The sequence below is a fragment of the Myxine glutinosa genome, chromosome 8 (genome assembly GCF_964187855.1).
Source record: "Myxine glutinosa chromosome 8, kmMyxGlut1.1, whole genome shotgun sequence".
NCBI lineage: Eukaryota > Metazoa > Chordata > Myxini > Myxiniformes > Myxinidae > Myxine > Myxine glutinosa.
Genome location: NC_136268.1, coordinates 156,166,903 through 156,182,296, shown reverse-complemented (window position 1 = coordinate 156,182,296; position 15,394 = coordinate 156,166,903). Strand labels below are relative to the sequence as shown.

Genomic DNA, 15,394 nt, shown 5'->3' with positions numbered 1-15,394 from the left:
AACCCTCCCATCTACTTTCTGAATAATCCTCTCCAAGAAGTTCTGTCACTCAAGCTTTTGGGTCTCACTATCTGCCATGATCTTTCCTGGGAAAACCACATTTCCAAGCTGGCCTCCAAAGCCAGTCGCCGACTGGGCATCCTCCGTCGTGCGAAGTCCTTCCTTGGCACACCTGAGCTCCTCACCACATACAAGGCTTTCATCCGCAGCTCAATGGAGTACTGCTCTCCCCTCTGGGCTGGTGCTCCTGCCTCACACCTAGCTCGTCTTCACGCTGTTGAAACCAGAGCGTTCAGAATCATTGGAATCTCCCGCGATGACGCTATCTCCGAGGGCCTTTCACTTAATCACCGCAGGCAGGTTGGTGGTCTTTCTGTCTTCTACCGACTCCTCTCCGGCCTTGCGCCCCCAGCTCTCTCTGGGCTCTGTCCCCCAAATATTCCTGCAGGTCGCACAAGATCTGCCTGCAACCCTCTTATGGTTAAACTGCCAAAATCAAGACTCTCTGCTCACCTTCATTCCTCTTTTCTCCCGCCTCTGGAACAAACTCCCTCACTCTCTTCAATCCCACTCCTCCCTTTGACTTCCGGGTTCGGTTGCGAGAGGACGCTGGCGTTGCATATTCGCCGCTTCTCCGACTGGATGGATGTACAGGGTCTGCTTCTACCTTTCTGACCTGACATCTCACACCTGTCCTGCCTTTTCACACCCGCACGTGCCGCGTGTTCTCCGGCTGGATAACGGAATCTGCTTTTGATGGTACGGAATACGGAATTCGAAAGGCCCGCTCCCGTTGATTGTGGCCGTGGCCTTGTTTGCCGCTGTGGTCTTGATTAGCGGCTGCAGTCGTTTGCCGCTGCGTTTGCCGCTGCGTTTGCCGCTGCGTTTGCCGCTTTGCCTCCTCGACCTTGGCCTCGTACTCGTCCCTTCGCTCCTGCCTGGCATGGCTCTGAAGTACTCCGCCGCAAGGCTTCTTCTGCTCAATACCCGCTCCACCCCATCATGCATCTCTGCCATCAAATCAAATGGACTCCTCCGACGACCCAGGTACATTCACCGTGGCTCCGGTCGCAAGTTTGTTTATTTGCAATCAGGTCACTCCATCCCCGTCCTCTGGTCGGCTCAGCGCACTCTCACTCTTCGTCCCAGCGCACCTGGTCACAGCAACCCACACGATCGCACCTCTTGCCTACGAACCCTGGCTAAATCACCTGAATTCATCCCTGCTGTTCAAAACAACATCAAGCTCACCCTGTTCAACACCCGGTCCCTCAACAATAAATGCCTCATCCTGAACGAATACATCCTGGATAACAAACTGGACTTTCTCTGTCTCACCGAAACCTGGCAACAACCTCTGGACTACTACACACTCAACCTCACCACACCCAATGGATATTCCTACGTCAATAAACCACGCTCGGAGGGCCGAGGTGGTGGAATTGCCGTTATCCACCGTCAAGACATCAAGACCAACCTCATCTCCATCTCATCTGCTCCATCATTTGAACACCTGGCTTTAAAACTCTCTGGTCACACGCAGTCAGTCATGGCTGTCGTCTACCGCCCTCCCAAACCACACCCATCATTCCTGTCTGACTTCTCCTACTTTCTGACCCAGCTATGTTCCCTCTCCCCCTCAATCCTCCTCCTTGGTGATTTCAATATCCACATGGACTCCACTGACTCCACAATAACCACTGACTTCACTGATTTACTCACCTGCTTTAACCTCACTCAACATGTCGACTTTCCTACCCATATCCGTGGTCACATTTTGGACCTTGTCTGCTCCACTGGATTAAATTTGCACCATCTCTATGGCTCCGACCTCACCCTCTCTGACCACTTAGCCATCACTCTGACCATCAACATCCCCGCCCCAACACCAAGGCATTATCGCACAATCAACTTCCGTAAGCTAAACGCTCTTTCACCTACCTCATTCTCATCCACCCTCTCTGAAAAAATGTCCACTTCTCCCTTCATTGACCTCCACACCCCTTCCGACCTCACTGACTACTACAACCACACTCTCTCCTCCTGCCTTGACCAGCTTGCGCCTGTAAAAACCAAAACAGTTTCTTTCACCCATTCTGCTCCCTGGTTTACCCCTGAACTCCACCTGATGAAAACTCGTGCTCGCCAACTTGAAAGACTCCGCAATAAAACGGGTCTCACAGTTCACTCCCAAGCCTACAAGGACCACATACAACACTACAAAGATGCCCTCTCCCGCGCCCGCTCTGCCTACTACTCTCAAATTATCCACTCTGGCTCCGGAAACCCAAAAGCACTCTTCTCGACAATAAACAAACTCCTCCGCCCCCTGAACACCACCACCCAGTCATTCACAGTAGACAACTGCATCTCCTTCCTCTCTTTCTTCCAACGCAAAATTGACAACATCTACAACAGCTTGACCACCGCCGCACCCGCTCCCCCTCCAACCACCTGCCCCCCCTTGTCCTGCCATCCCCTGTCTCGGTTCTCCCCAATCTCTCCTACTGACCTCTCTGAACTCCTCATAGGAATGAAAACTGCCACCTGCACTCTTGACCCCATCCCCTCCAGCTTTGTCAAAGCCTCCCTCCCTGCTCTCTCTCCACTTATCATTGCAACAATAAACTCCTCCCTGTCTACAGGCATCGTCCCACCTTCCCTCAAAATTGCTGCTGTTACCCCCATTCTAAAAAAACCTGGTCTAAACCCTGACACCCTAAACAACTTCAGACCCATCTCCAACCTACCCTTTCTGTCAAAAGTTTTGGAACGCGCTGTAGCCACTCAACTCAAACATCATCTCTCTGCCAATAACTTGTATGAAACATTCCAATCCGGATTCCGCTCCAACCACAGTACTGAAACTGCTCTCATCAAAATCACCAACGACCTTCTCCTCTCCTCTGACGCTGGCAACCTCAACATTCTCGTCCTCCTCGACCTCAGCGCTGCCTTTGACACCATCGATCACACTATCCTCCTCACCCGACTTGAATCCACCTTTAACGTCACCGGCACTGCCCTCTCTTGGATTAAATCATACCTCTCTGACAGATGCCAGTTCATCTCCATCAATAACTGCAAATCCCCCACTGCTCCCCTCCCCCAAGGTGTCCCCCAAGGTTCAGTTCTTGGCCCCCTCCTCTTCATCCTTTACCTGTCCCCGCTCGGTCACTTAATCCGCCGTCATGGTCTCCAATTCCACTGCTTCGCCGATGACATCCAGCTTTTCATCTCCACCAAGTCCGTCTCCACCGACACCCACTCTATCCTGACAAACTGCATCACTGAAATAAAATCCTGGCTTCAAATCAACTTCCTCAAGCTTAACTGTGATAAATCTGAAATAATCATCATTGGCCCAAAAACGCTCACAAAATCCACCCATAACTTTGCCCTCAACATCGACGGTATCCCAGTATCCACCTCCCCTCACATCCGGAATCTTGGCGTCATCTTTGACCAAACCCTTTCCTTCGACAAATACACTAAACAGATCACAAAGTCAGCCTTCTTTCACCTGAAAAACATTGCCCGTCTCCGCTCATCCCTCTCCTCCACGGCTGCAGAAACCCTCATCCACGCCTTCATCACCTCCCGTCTGGACTACTGCAATAGCCTCCTCTATGGTTCACCCTCAAAAATCACCAATAAACTCCAATACATTCAGAACTCCGCTGCCCGTCTACTCACTCATTCCCGGACCCGTGACCACATCACCCCCGTCCTTTACAAGCTTCACTGGCTCCCCATCCCCCAGAGAATCCAGTACAAAATCCTCCTCTTGACATACAAAGCCCTCCATAACCTGGCCCCATCCTACCTGGCTGACCTCCTCTCCAGACACACTCCCACCCGCAACCTCCGCTCTGCTGGTACCAACCTCCTGACCCCCTCCATCCGGACCAAATTCAGATCCTGGGGGGACAGGGCCTTCTCCATCGCTGCTCCCACCCTCTGGAACTCACTACCTCACACCATCAGAGACTCCTCCTCACTCACCACATTCAAAACATCACTAAAGACCCACCTGTTCAACGCTGCATTCAACATTCAACCCACAGCATTTAACCCCTGACTATCTCTTCTCCTTCTCCCTCCTTTTGCTTTAAATATTTCCCTATTGATTCTTGTCTTGTCTTTTTGATTCTTGTCTTATATATATGCCGTATATCGCTGCTGTTTGTTTTCTTGATTCTTGTCTTTTTGCAATTGTTGTTTTCATGTATTGTTATGCATTATGTTTTCCACTCTGTCAAAGCGCCTTTGGGCTTCTGGAAAAGCGCTATACAAAATAAATGAATTATTATTATTATTATTTAAAACGGCTGTTCACCACCATCTCTTATCTTCCCCAATCCAAAACCTTGATCTTTTTCTACCCCCGCTAATTTCACCCCAAATCCACTTTTTTGAGGTGACTTTTGACTTCTTTCCTGGAAGTCCTTGGTGTCCTTGCGTTTTATACCTATTCTGCCTCCCTCCAAAAACATCTCCCGATGTCCCTGCTCTCAAATGTTGTGTTTGTGTGCTTCCTCCCCTTCTCTCCCCATCTTGTCGACCGCTCCCCTTTTTATATACTTCGTTTGCTTGTTTGTTTGATTTGTTTGTTTGATAAATGTTAGCTCTTTCACAAGCCTCGACTCTGTATACAAAAAAAAAAAAAAAAGTCTGGTGTGAGGCGTCCCAATTTAGGAGTTTAGTTATTGGCATTTTCTTTGTCCCGGCAATCCGTTTTAATAAATCCTTTGTTATTTTCCCTGTACATTTTAAACCCCGTCCTTTGGTTTGAGTAATTTCCACAGGTTTGAGGACTGCGGTGGGATCTGTGAAGGTGAGGTTTTCAGCCTACTCCCCTCCTCTTTCTCCACACATATACATTGCATTCAGAAAGTATTCAGACCCCTTCCCTTTTTTACATTTTGTTATGTTGCAGCCTTATGCTGAAATCGTTTAAATTCATTTTTTCCCTCATCAATCTACACTCAATACCCCATAATGGCAAAGAGAAAACAGGATTTTAGAAAGTTTTGCAAATTTATTAAAAATAATAAACTGAAATATCACATTTACATAAGTATTCAGACCCTTTGCTATGCCACTTGAAATTTAGCTCAGGTGCCTGCCATTTCTCTTGATCATCTTTGAGATGTTTCCACACCTTGATTGGAGTCCACCTGTGGTAAATTCAATTGATTGGACATGATTTGGAAAGGCACACACCTGTCTATATAAGGTCTCACAGCTGACAATGCATATCAGAGCAAAAACCAAGCCATGAGGTCGAAGGAACGGCCTGCAGAGCTCAGAGACAGGATTGTGTCGAGGTACAGATCTGGGGAAGCCTACAAAAAATTTTCTGCTGCATTGAACGTTCCCAAGAGCACAGTGGCCTCCATAATTCTTAAATGGAAGAAGTTTGGAACAACCAGGACTCTTCCTAGTGCTGCCCGCCCGGCCAAACTGAGCAATCGGGGGAGAAGGGCCTTGGTAAGAGAGGTGACCAAGAACCCGATGGTCACTCTGGCTGAGCTCCAGAGATCCTGTGTGGAGATGGGAGAAACATCCAGAAGGACAACCATCACTGCAACACTCCACCGATCTGGGCTTTATGGCAGAGTGGCCAGACGGAAGCCAAACAGTTCAATCTTGGTTTCATCAGACCACAGAATCTTGTTTCTCACAGTCTGAGAGTCCTTTAAGTGCTTTTTTGCAAACTCCAAGCAGGCTTTCATGTGTCTTTCACTGAGGAGAGGCTTCCGTCTGAGAAAAATGGGAGGCACCTGAGCTAAATTTCAAGTGGCATAGCAAAGGGTCTGAATACTTATGTAAATGTGATATTTCCGTTTTTTCTTTTTATTAAAGTTGCAAAACTTTCTAAAATCCTTTCATAATTTGTCATTATGGGGTATTGAGTGTAGATTGATGAGGGAAGAAATGAATTTAAACGATTTCAGCATAAGGCTGCAACATAACAAAATGTGAAAGAAGTGAAGGGGTCCGAATACTTTCTGAATGCACTGTATATAGAATTCCACATTTGAACTGAACGCCTTTGGAGTTAAAGCTGACTTTGGCTATCCGTGATTTCCCCGGTATTAACCAAGGGGGAGTCACGCGACACTATTTAGTAATTGTCTGTACTTTTCCAATGCAGGATACTTGAATGGCTCATTCTTCCCAGTAATCTGGCTCTCATTTTGCTGACCTCGGAAGGATAACAGGCTGAGTCAACCCATATGGTGTTAATTAAACGGCATGGCAAAGGCTCAAACTCAGGTCCCTAAGATCTTAAGCCAGCCAACACCAGACTTACGGAGGGATAGAGCAAGGTATAACTGACAGTGGGACAACCATTAGGGAATCGACGAATAGGAAAGAGGAGAGGGAGGAGTGGATGAAACACTATAACGAGCAAGTAAGATGGTTGGGTTATGAAAGGCTAATGGGTTAATGAAGATTGTGGGATAGAAATGGGGGGGGTCAGAGATGGTGTTGCACTGCTTACTTGAGGTCGTGGAGGGTAGAGTGATACATAACAGTGTCTGGAAGGTGGTTTCACAGATGGGTAAAGCAAGGAATAGAAGTTGACGCTCTGATTAAGTTGGTCTGGAAAATTAATAGTGATGATTATACAGGTTAACTTGAACTCATATATATTTATATATAAATGAACCAACACTGATCTGTTTTACATGACATGTATGATATGTGGGAATTTATTGAGTGTATTACCAGCCCTGCATGTTCCCAAAAGAACACAGAAAGCCATTGTAACAGTGCTGCGTGTCAGTGAGCGAGTGAGTCTACATTGGTTCTCAGATCTACTGTTATCTATATACTCTGAAGACACTCAACATTGTTATCCCAATTCTTAAAAATAAAAATTGCAGGCTTATGTGATCAGCTCTGTCTGTCCGTCCATCACGCTATCTCTTCCTAAACGGTAGTGCAGAAATTCACCAAGCTTGGTAGTTATGATCATGACATGGCAAGAAGTTGCGAGAGCGGTGTCATTTTTAGCTCCGCCATCTAGCTTCCTGGAGTGGGGTCAAAAGGTCAAATATCAAAAAATGCAATTACGGGCACATTTTAAAACATTTTTTTTATGAAACTCCAGATATGCAATCAACATTGGAGGGCACATGAAATATGTGACAATTTATTTTGGATTTGATCCCCGGTTCATGGCCCCGGGGATGGGGACTTGGAGCCACGGGATAAAGCGGGTTTCTTTAAACTCAAAATTTGATATTTGTTCATTCCTGATGAAACATTTTGCAATCTTCTACCGACTCCTCTCTGGCCTTGCCCCCCCCCCCAGCTCTCTCTGGGCTCTGTCCCACAAATATTCCTATAGGTCGCACAAGATCTGCCTGCAACCCTCTTATGGTCAAACTGCCAAAATCAAGACTCTCTGCTCACCTTCACTCCTTCATTCCTCTTTTCTCCCGCCTCTGGAACAAACTCCCTCACTCTCTTCAATCCCACTCCACCCTCCAGGTCTTTAAAACAGCTGTTCACCACCATCTCTTATCTTCCCCCTTCCAAAACCTTGATCTTTTCTACCCCCGCTAATTTCACCCCAATTCCACTTTTTTGAAATACCAACTTCTGTCCTGGAAGTCCTTGGTGTCCTTGTGTTTTATACTTCTCCCCCCCCCCCCCCTCCCCTTCCCACGCCTCCTCCCCCCAAGCCCTCTCCCTTCCACACATCTCCCTGCTCTCAAATGTTGTGTTTGTGTGCTTCCCCTTCTCTCCCCATCTTGTTTTCCGCTCCCTCTTTTTATATATTTTGTTTGTCTGGTTGATTTGTTTGTGAAGTAAATGTTAGCTCTTTCACGAGCCTCGATTCAGTATACAAAAAAAACAAAAAAAAATCTTTCAACTTTGCTTTTGGTGGGAAGTATGGGGATATCATGCCATCGACGTCGCTCTTGTTTTGTTGTCAAATTGTAAATCGTACCTGAGTCTTCAACCTTTAAAAAAAAAATCACAAAAGGGAAGTACTGAAAATGTTCACAGTCAGGTATTTTGAGGTTTTATCAGGTCGTTACAACTGCACCAAAGTGTTTTCTGTTGTATGTGTTATTTGTGAGGTTGGCTGTTGTGGTGTAATGCTGGCAGTATCAAGATCAACGAGGTTTCAGCAGATGCATCGCTCGGCAAGTCTTGCCATGTGGTGATCTGTTTGTAGGGATTGGCTACTGAATGACAGGTTTTGCAACCCAAGGTAAGCTGGTAATTAATACGTGGCTTTGTATTTTTTGTAATCATGTTACGTACAGCAGTGCTGCTGTGCAAGCTTGGGTGTAAGGCCTAAAACGAATGGAACGTTGGTGTGAAAGATGTTATGCAGCTATTTTGTGTCTGCAGGTAGACATGACGTCAGTACGTGAACCTTTATCTTCACTTTCCTTCTGTCTCTGTGTTGCTTTCATTCCTGTTGTCTTCGTCGCTTGACTGTTTGCAGATCTGGCGGCTACAGAATCTCCTTTGCTGCTTTCAATTTCTCCTTCTCCTTCCTCTTCCTTTGCTGATACTTCTGATCCTTTTTCTCTTCTGCCCAATTCTGAGCAGCCAGGTAAAACAAAACCCATCGAATACTTTGAAAGATTCTTCGGTTCCTCTGCTGATTGTGGTTTCATTTGGTGTTTTATTTTTCTGCAAAATCCGTGCATTTTGATTTTCGAGGTTTATAATTATGAAGGAACTTTTCATTTGTGAGGTTTATCTTTGTTGTTGTTTATTGGGTATATTTTTTCTTTCTTTATGTGTTGGTGTGCATGTGCTTGCATTGTTGCTGATCTTAGGTCATGCTGTATTTTCTTCCTTTTGTCTTCCTTTTTTATGTGCTAGCTGCTTTGCAATACCTTTAGGTTGATGGCATGCATTGTAGCATAAGTCTTTAAAACATTTTCTATGACTTGTGGACTATTTTGAGTAACAAATGATGCTGATTTGCTAGTCAGGGTGAGCTTTTGTACCTTTACCTCGGCATCCTGCCGGCTTGGTGCTAGGTCTGGCCGCTCTCTGCCCTACCTCGGCCTGCACACGACCTGGCAGCCTCATCCCTGAGAAGCTCATTCAAGGCTTGAAAACGCCAGAGATACCTCTTTTGCTGTCTGATATCTTGCTTCCTGCTGACCCATTCGCCAGTCCGAGCAACGGGTTGCCGGGTAATGTAGTGGGTTGTAGCTTTTTATTTTGGACCAGAGGAAAGTAATTTGCACGTTGCTGTTTACAACAGAATCTGTTCTCCTAATGAAGCCCCCACACCCGTTTCCCCTTCCATTCTCTCCCAGCTAAGGGGGCAATAAATTGAGGTGGGGAGGGTAGTTTGAATTAAGAAACGTAATATTGTGAACACGAAGAGAAGTGGGAACGATGTGGCTTGAGTTGCGGAGCAGTTTGAAGACATAGAAGGATGTTTGATAGAAGTAGCAAAAGAAAGGAAGGAAGGGTGAGTTCCTAACATAAGGATAGAAGGGTGTTCTTAGACCTTTGCTGGGAACTTCAGAGCAACACAGATCAACTGATGTCGCAATTGAGAGACGGGCAACTTGTCTGCCTCTGAATAGCGTTTTGTTCAGAATGAAACACAAGTGCTCGACTTAAAAGTGCATTTCAATCGAGGTTTTGAAGGACAATTTTAACGGTATTTAATTTGCTTTCGTTACTTGCAAGGCTGCTGCTTGATACTAACCCCTCTGCTAAAATATTTCTTCTTTTCCATCGTCATTTCCTTGCTTCCTTGTATGACGCGTCCACCGCAACTGCAATCCTTGACACATTATAGCGGACGTGGGGGTCCGATGCGACGATGAGGTCTCCGAAAGCAAAGAATCCGAGTTTGACCCCATTCCACTGCCAGCACGTAAAAACAGTCCCAGTAAGTGGAGGAACGCACCTCTTATCTATTAACGGACCAAGAAGAACGCCATTGATGAAAACAGTTCGGTTTCCATCAATGAACAGAGTTCCGATTTCCGGTGTTTACACATTCCACTTCCTATTTCCATTTATTTTCTGGTAACAAATGTTTTCAAGTCCATCTGTCGATTTGCTTCTCTTCATTGTTACTGTTGACTCAAAACCATGTACGTCTTGTATGTATGTGAAACCATGTACCATATGTACGTTTTGTTTGTCAGATTATTTTTCCTATCCCCGCATTCATCACATGCCTATCATTTTCTTCCCCCTTTCCCTTTGGGGGTGTTTATGTAGTCTGCTATTGTTTTTTTTTCATATGCATGTAGAATTTTAATCCCTTATTTGAATATCCTGCATGCTGTTTACTCAAGCCTCTCATTTGGTGGTTACATGATGTGATGCAAAAGTTATTCCACATAATTAATGATGTGATGTAAGTTTGGAAATTGACATAGTAACGAGGCAATGACTCAAAAGCCAAAAATGTTGAGGACCTGGCATGCAGTACGGAATGCAAACATGGGCCGAATGGTCAGCCATTGGCCTAACTTCTGTTTTCATTTATGATAAAGCAGATATTCTGTAGTTCAGCTATATGTATATATATGAATATGAATGAATGATCGTTTTAAGGCCATTTTCCCCACTAGAAGCGGGGGTTAGCTTTGCGGGCCCCATGGCAATCATGGTTCCCTGTTTGAGGCAGTTTTTTTTCATCTATATGTTCATCTATATGTATATACATATATATATATAATATATATCCATACATACACATACATATATGAGTGTGTGTTGAAAACTAATACCTCCTATTCTTTTTCTCCAAAACAGGAAAAGATTTATTTTTTTTATTTTTGTTTGTATACAAGATCGAGACTCGTGAAAGAGCTAAAATATTTGAAGTAAACAAAGCGCAGTCCGCACATTGGTTCTTCCCACCCTGCGTCTGAGGTTTTGTGATTCTGACACTGGAGATGCGAGTTGGGATGACTGACTGGAGGTGAGAGTTGGGATGACTGACTGGAGGTGAGAGTTGGGATGACTGACTGGAGATGAGAGTTGGGATGACTGACTGGAGGTGAGAGTTGGGATGACTGACTGGAGATGAGAGTTGGGATGACTGACTGGAGATGAGAGTTGGGATGACTGACTGGAGATGAGGTGACTGACGGCCAGAGTTGGGATGACCGACTTGAGATGAGAGTTGGGATGACTGACTGGAGATGAGGTGACTGACGGCCAGAGTTGGGATGAGAGTTGGGATGACTGACTGGAGATGAGAGTTGGGATGACTGACTGGAGATGAGAGTTGGGATGACTGACTGGAGATGAGAGCTGAGATGACTGACTGGAGATAAGGTGACTGACGGCCAGAGTTGGGATGACCGACTTGAGATGAGTGTTGTGATGACCGACTTGAGATGAGTGTTGTGATGACCGACTTGAGATGAGTGTTGTGATGACCGACTTGAGATGAGTGTTGTGATGACCGACTTGAGATGACTGACTGGAGATGAGTTGCCTGGAGATGATAGTTGGGATGACTGACTGACGAGATGAGAATTGTGATGACAGATTGGAGATGAGAGGTGAGTTGGAGACTGTCAACGGAGTACTGCTACAAAGGATCGCTAGCTTCGATTTGGCTCTGTCATATTTTCGTCTCTTCCCCAAACTTGAGGAACACTTTCATGGAGAATATTTTTCTTCCAACAATGATCTCAAGGTCGCTGTGAAGTGCTGGTTAAGTCAGCAGGACACATTTATAGCACGACAACATCACAAGAAACAGTACTTGAGTGTTGGTAGAATACTGATTGATGCTGGTATCTGTGTTTGGTTCATTTTAATATCTTCACTTGTTTTGGAGAAAAAGGATAGGAGGGATTTCGTTTCAACATCCCCTCGTATATAAAACTGGGTGTGCTCGCCAGATGCAACTTCTGCTTCCCTCGTAAGCAAAATGGGGCAAAAAGCTCTGCCCCAGTGCCCCATCCTCAGCAGGAGCAGATTCCCATCAAACATGTATGCCCAGTCCACAGCTTGCTCGTCAGCAAAACGTGCATACATGTATCAAGTACGTAGTGGAACGTGAACACGTCTTTGTATGTGATGGAACGTGAACACGTCTATGTACATAGTGGAAAGTGAGTGCGTCTATGTACATCGTAAAATGTAGTTGATTTCAATTTTAATCGAACTATGATACAATCGTCGCTTTCAGCAAATTCGTTTTACTGCACTTCAAACTCGTATTCTATGTCCTACTTACGAGCTGTTGCATGGTAAAGATAGTCTGTGGTTCTCCCAGTTTGTGTTTTTATTTATAGTATACTGTGCTTGTAAAACTGCTCGGTTTGTTTTATTTTTTGCTACACATTTGAGTACTTGTAGTACAATTTGCAAATAGCATTACAGTACCTATTGCATTTATTTATTTATCCAGTAAATTACGCCCTGTGTGCTCTTCTTCTTCATGCATATCTTCCTCCCTATCATTTTTGACACCACATTGTCCTATTAATTTTCGTATTTGTGGGTAGTGGTGATTTGAAGTTTTATCTCCATGGTTTCCACTTCCCAACAAAAGAAAAACCGGAAAGTTCACTTTTCCAACTTGTGACGTCGCTCCCTATGTTGGTCATGTCGGAATATTGGACGAATGTGACCGGACTGTTGTACTTTGAGGAGGCTATGGACATGTCTTTGCAGTTTAATTGAAAACACAGAACACTTTATATCTGACCAAGGAATTATATTTGAAATGACAAAGCATGCATTTGGACCAACTTTGTGAATAAATATTTACATTTAACCTCGTGTATTCTATAGTAAAGGTCAGTTTGATGGCAAAGAGAGGGTTCTTTGGTCATCCATGAGCCCTATTTACTGCGATGCTGGACCCATGTTTTGTTTCTAATATGGTCATCTGTACTGTCCTCCCAGATCATTCAAGAAACAGCAGCGAGGGGTCGGCGGATGGAGGGCTATCGACGCTAGGTAGGCCGTTGCTGCTTGTGGACCAGCTGATTGACCTCTGACCTCTAAGAGAAGACGGCCACTCCTCACTCCGTTTGGGCTTGCTTTCTTTTACTTGCCTCATCCCTGTTCTCTCTTTCTTTCCTTTTTGGATGGCTATACATCTCTGCGTGTGACCTTCAACCCTTCAGCAAAGGCTTTCTGATCCCCTGGGCTTCCTGCATCATGGATGATCCTCCGTAACTTCTTGTCGGGTCATGGATTATTCCACCCCCCCCCCCCCCCCTGCACCCCTCTTGCCCACAACTCATCCCTCACGCATCATTGAATGATAAATAATATGCTTTCAATCAAACTGTTATTGGGTGAATTTGATGTGGTGCAGATAACCAAACCTTGTGTTCCTCATCAAAGCAAAAAGCTGTTTTGAATGCAAAACCGCACTTTAACGATGCAAACAATTTGCCACGGATGGAAATCTTGGAAGATGAACACCATCGATTTAGTGGTATGCCTCCGCACCACGGCAGTTGGTGGTCGAGGGATCCTTATCCGGGTCCGTATTCGCGATGCTTGCTTCATCTTCGGAGCTGGATCTGTAAGCACGGCTTTCTGTGTAGATACACCTGCCCTTTTCCCAACTAAGGTGCGGTTCTTTTTCCCTATTTCTCACCAACCTCCCTTCACACCTGCTACCAAACTCCCTGCATGAAGACCCGGGTGTTTGTTTTTGCCTGAGGGACTTTTTTCTCTGTCTCGTGAGGTCTCGTGAGGAGTGGATTATAACAAACTTTGGGATTTAGAGGCTGTTGGTTTGGGGTATGGTGATTTGTTGTCACATTTATCTTGGACTGTCCTTTGCAATGCACCTGTTAGTGGACTGTCATGCTTTTGCATTTCAGGGTTGTGGTTCATTTCCACAATTTGTACAATAGCCTGTATTGAGCTTCTCATTGTACATGCACCTTTTCTCATTTTATGTTACAATTATCCCCACATATTACACTATCTGTGTCTCCCTGAGGGGGAAATAACTGCAGGAAGTGTTTAAGGTAGATTTGCTCCAGCACATGTCCATTTTTGTCAAATTTTGCTTCTTTCCACACGTCGTCGTAGAAATTTCTGTATTTTTATAATAGCCATTCATCCTTTTCCATTGTAAAGTTGTGTTATTTTATTTAACGTCAAGGTCTGGCCATGGTGTACCACCCTGGGGTGTGTTCATTATTTGGGTAAAATCTGATGCCCCATCTGTAGTCTTTCCTGAGTTAAATGGTCGGTATATGTTCCTGGTTCGGTGAGCAAAGTGTGTGTGCAATATGAAGTTGCTTGCGTATCATCCTCTTTGACTGTGCAAAATAGAGCCTCAAACAATATTACTATTCTACATTTCTGTATGCATTGGAGAACAAGTGAACAATTTGACATTTGCTTTTGGATAGTCAGGTTCTTCCTCTTCACCAGCCCCAATTCCAGGTTCTTCATCTTCACCATCCCCCATCCAGGTTATTCATCTTACCATCCCCATTCCAGCTGTAATCGTTCCACAAAATACCAAGGTTTTTGCAAGAATCATTGCATTGTGCTGTCATTCCATCATTAACACTGATTGAATTTGTGTGCGTGTGTCTTTGTGCATGCGCGTATGTGTCAGGATTGTCATTTTGGCAGATTAAAGCCATCTTGATTTGTGTTCCTCCACCGTTGAACACTTGTGGTAAAAGTCTTCACTTTTTGACGTTACATTATTTTTCACTAACAAGTGAAAAATAGTTTCTTGGGGGGGGGGTTTATGTTAATGAGGGTTATGGGTTAAATGAAGGGTTATGTTATTTAAACGTTTTTCAAATTTGTTTTGCCTCATTTGTATTGTATGGCATGTATTTTTAAGGTTTAAAAGTGGTGTTTAATTTTATTTTTAATTTGGAGGGGGGGGTGAGGGTGGTTGGGATTTTGGTGCTTTCTTTTTTGTTTGATTAAAAAGTCGTATTTAAATGTTATAACAAGTGTAAATAATGAGCAAAAGCAGGCAGACTCCCTGTAACTGTTGAAATTGATCTCACCCTCACCATGTGTGTTTATCTCCACGTGTACGTCTCTGCAGCTTTTGTAGTCTGTGATAACATGAGGTAATTCCGGCAAGTCATTACACTCATTCTGCCTTTCCAGCGTTACCATAGAAAAAGCATTTATTGTAAAAATTTACACGCACCTCCTTGACGAGTCCCCCATAAGCCGTGATGGATTCCCCCGGTTTTCCTAATTTTTGCCCAATCCATTTTACCGAGTCCAAATGTGATGGCATATGGAAAAAATGACCATATATATTTTGTTTTTATCACTGCCAAACACCTGTGCATACCATAATAGGCTGTTGGTGTGATTACATCATCTTAGTGCAGTAAAAAACTAATAAGAATTGTTCTGAAAATGGAGACGTCGGTTATAGGAAACATTTAATTCAAGGGCCCAA

General features: G+C 44.6%; 1 protein-coding gene across 1 annotated transcript in view; it reads left to right on the top strand.

The window, feature by feature from the left end:
- The window catches only part of LOC137433049 (AP2-associated protein kinase 1), a 188,373-nt gene that overhangs the window by 158,947 nt on the left and 14,032 nt on the right, over positions 1-15,394 (top strand). The window contains 4 exon segments of the mRNA XM_068125469.2: positions 8,477-8,587; positions 9,024-9,182; positions 9,803-9,895; positions 12,889-12,942. Coding sequence (XP_067981570.2) covers positions 8,477-8,587; positions 9,024-9,182; positions 9,803-9,895; positions 12,889-12,942 — 417 coding nt within the window.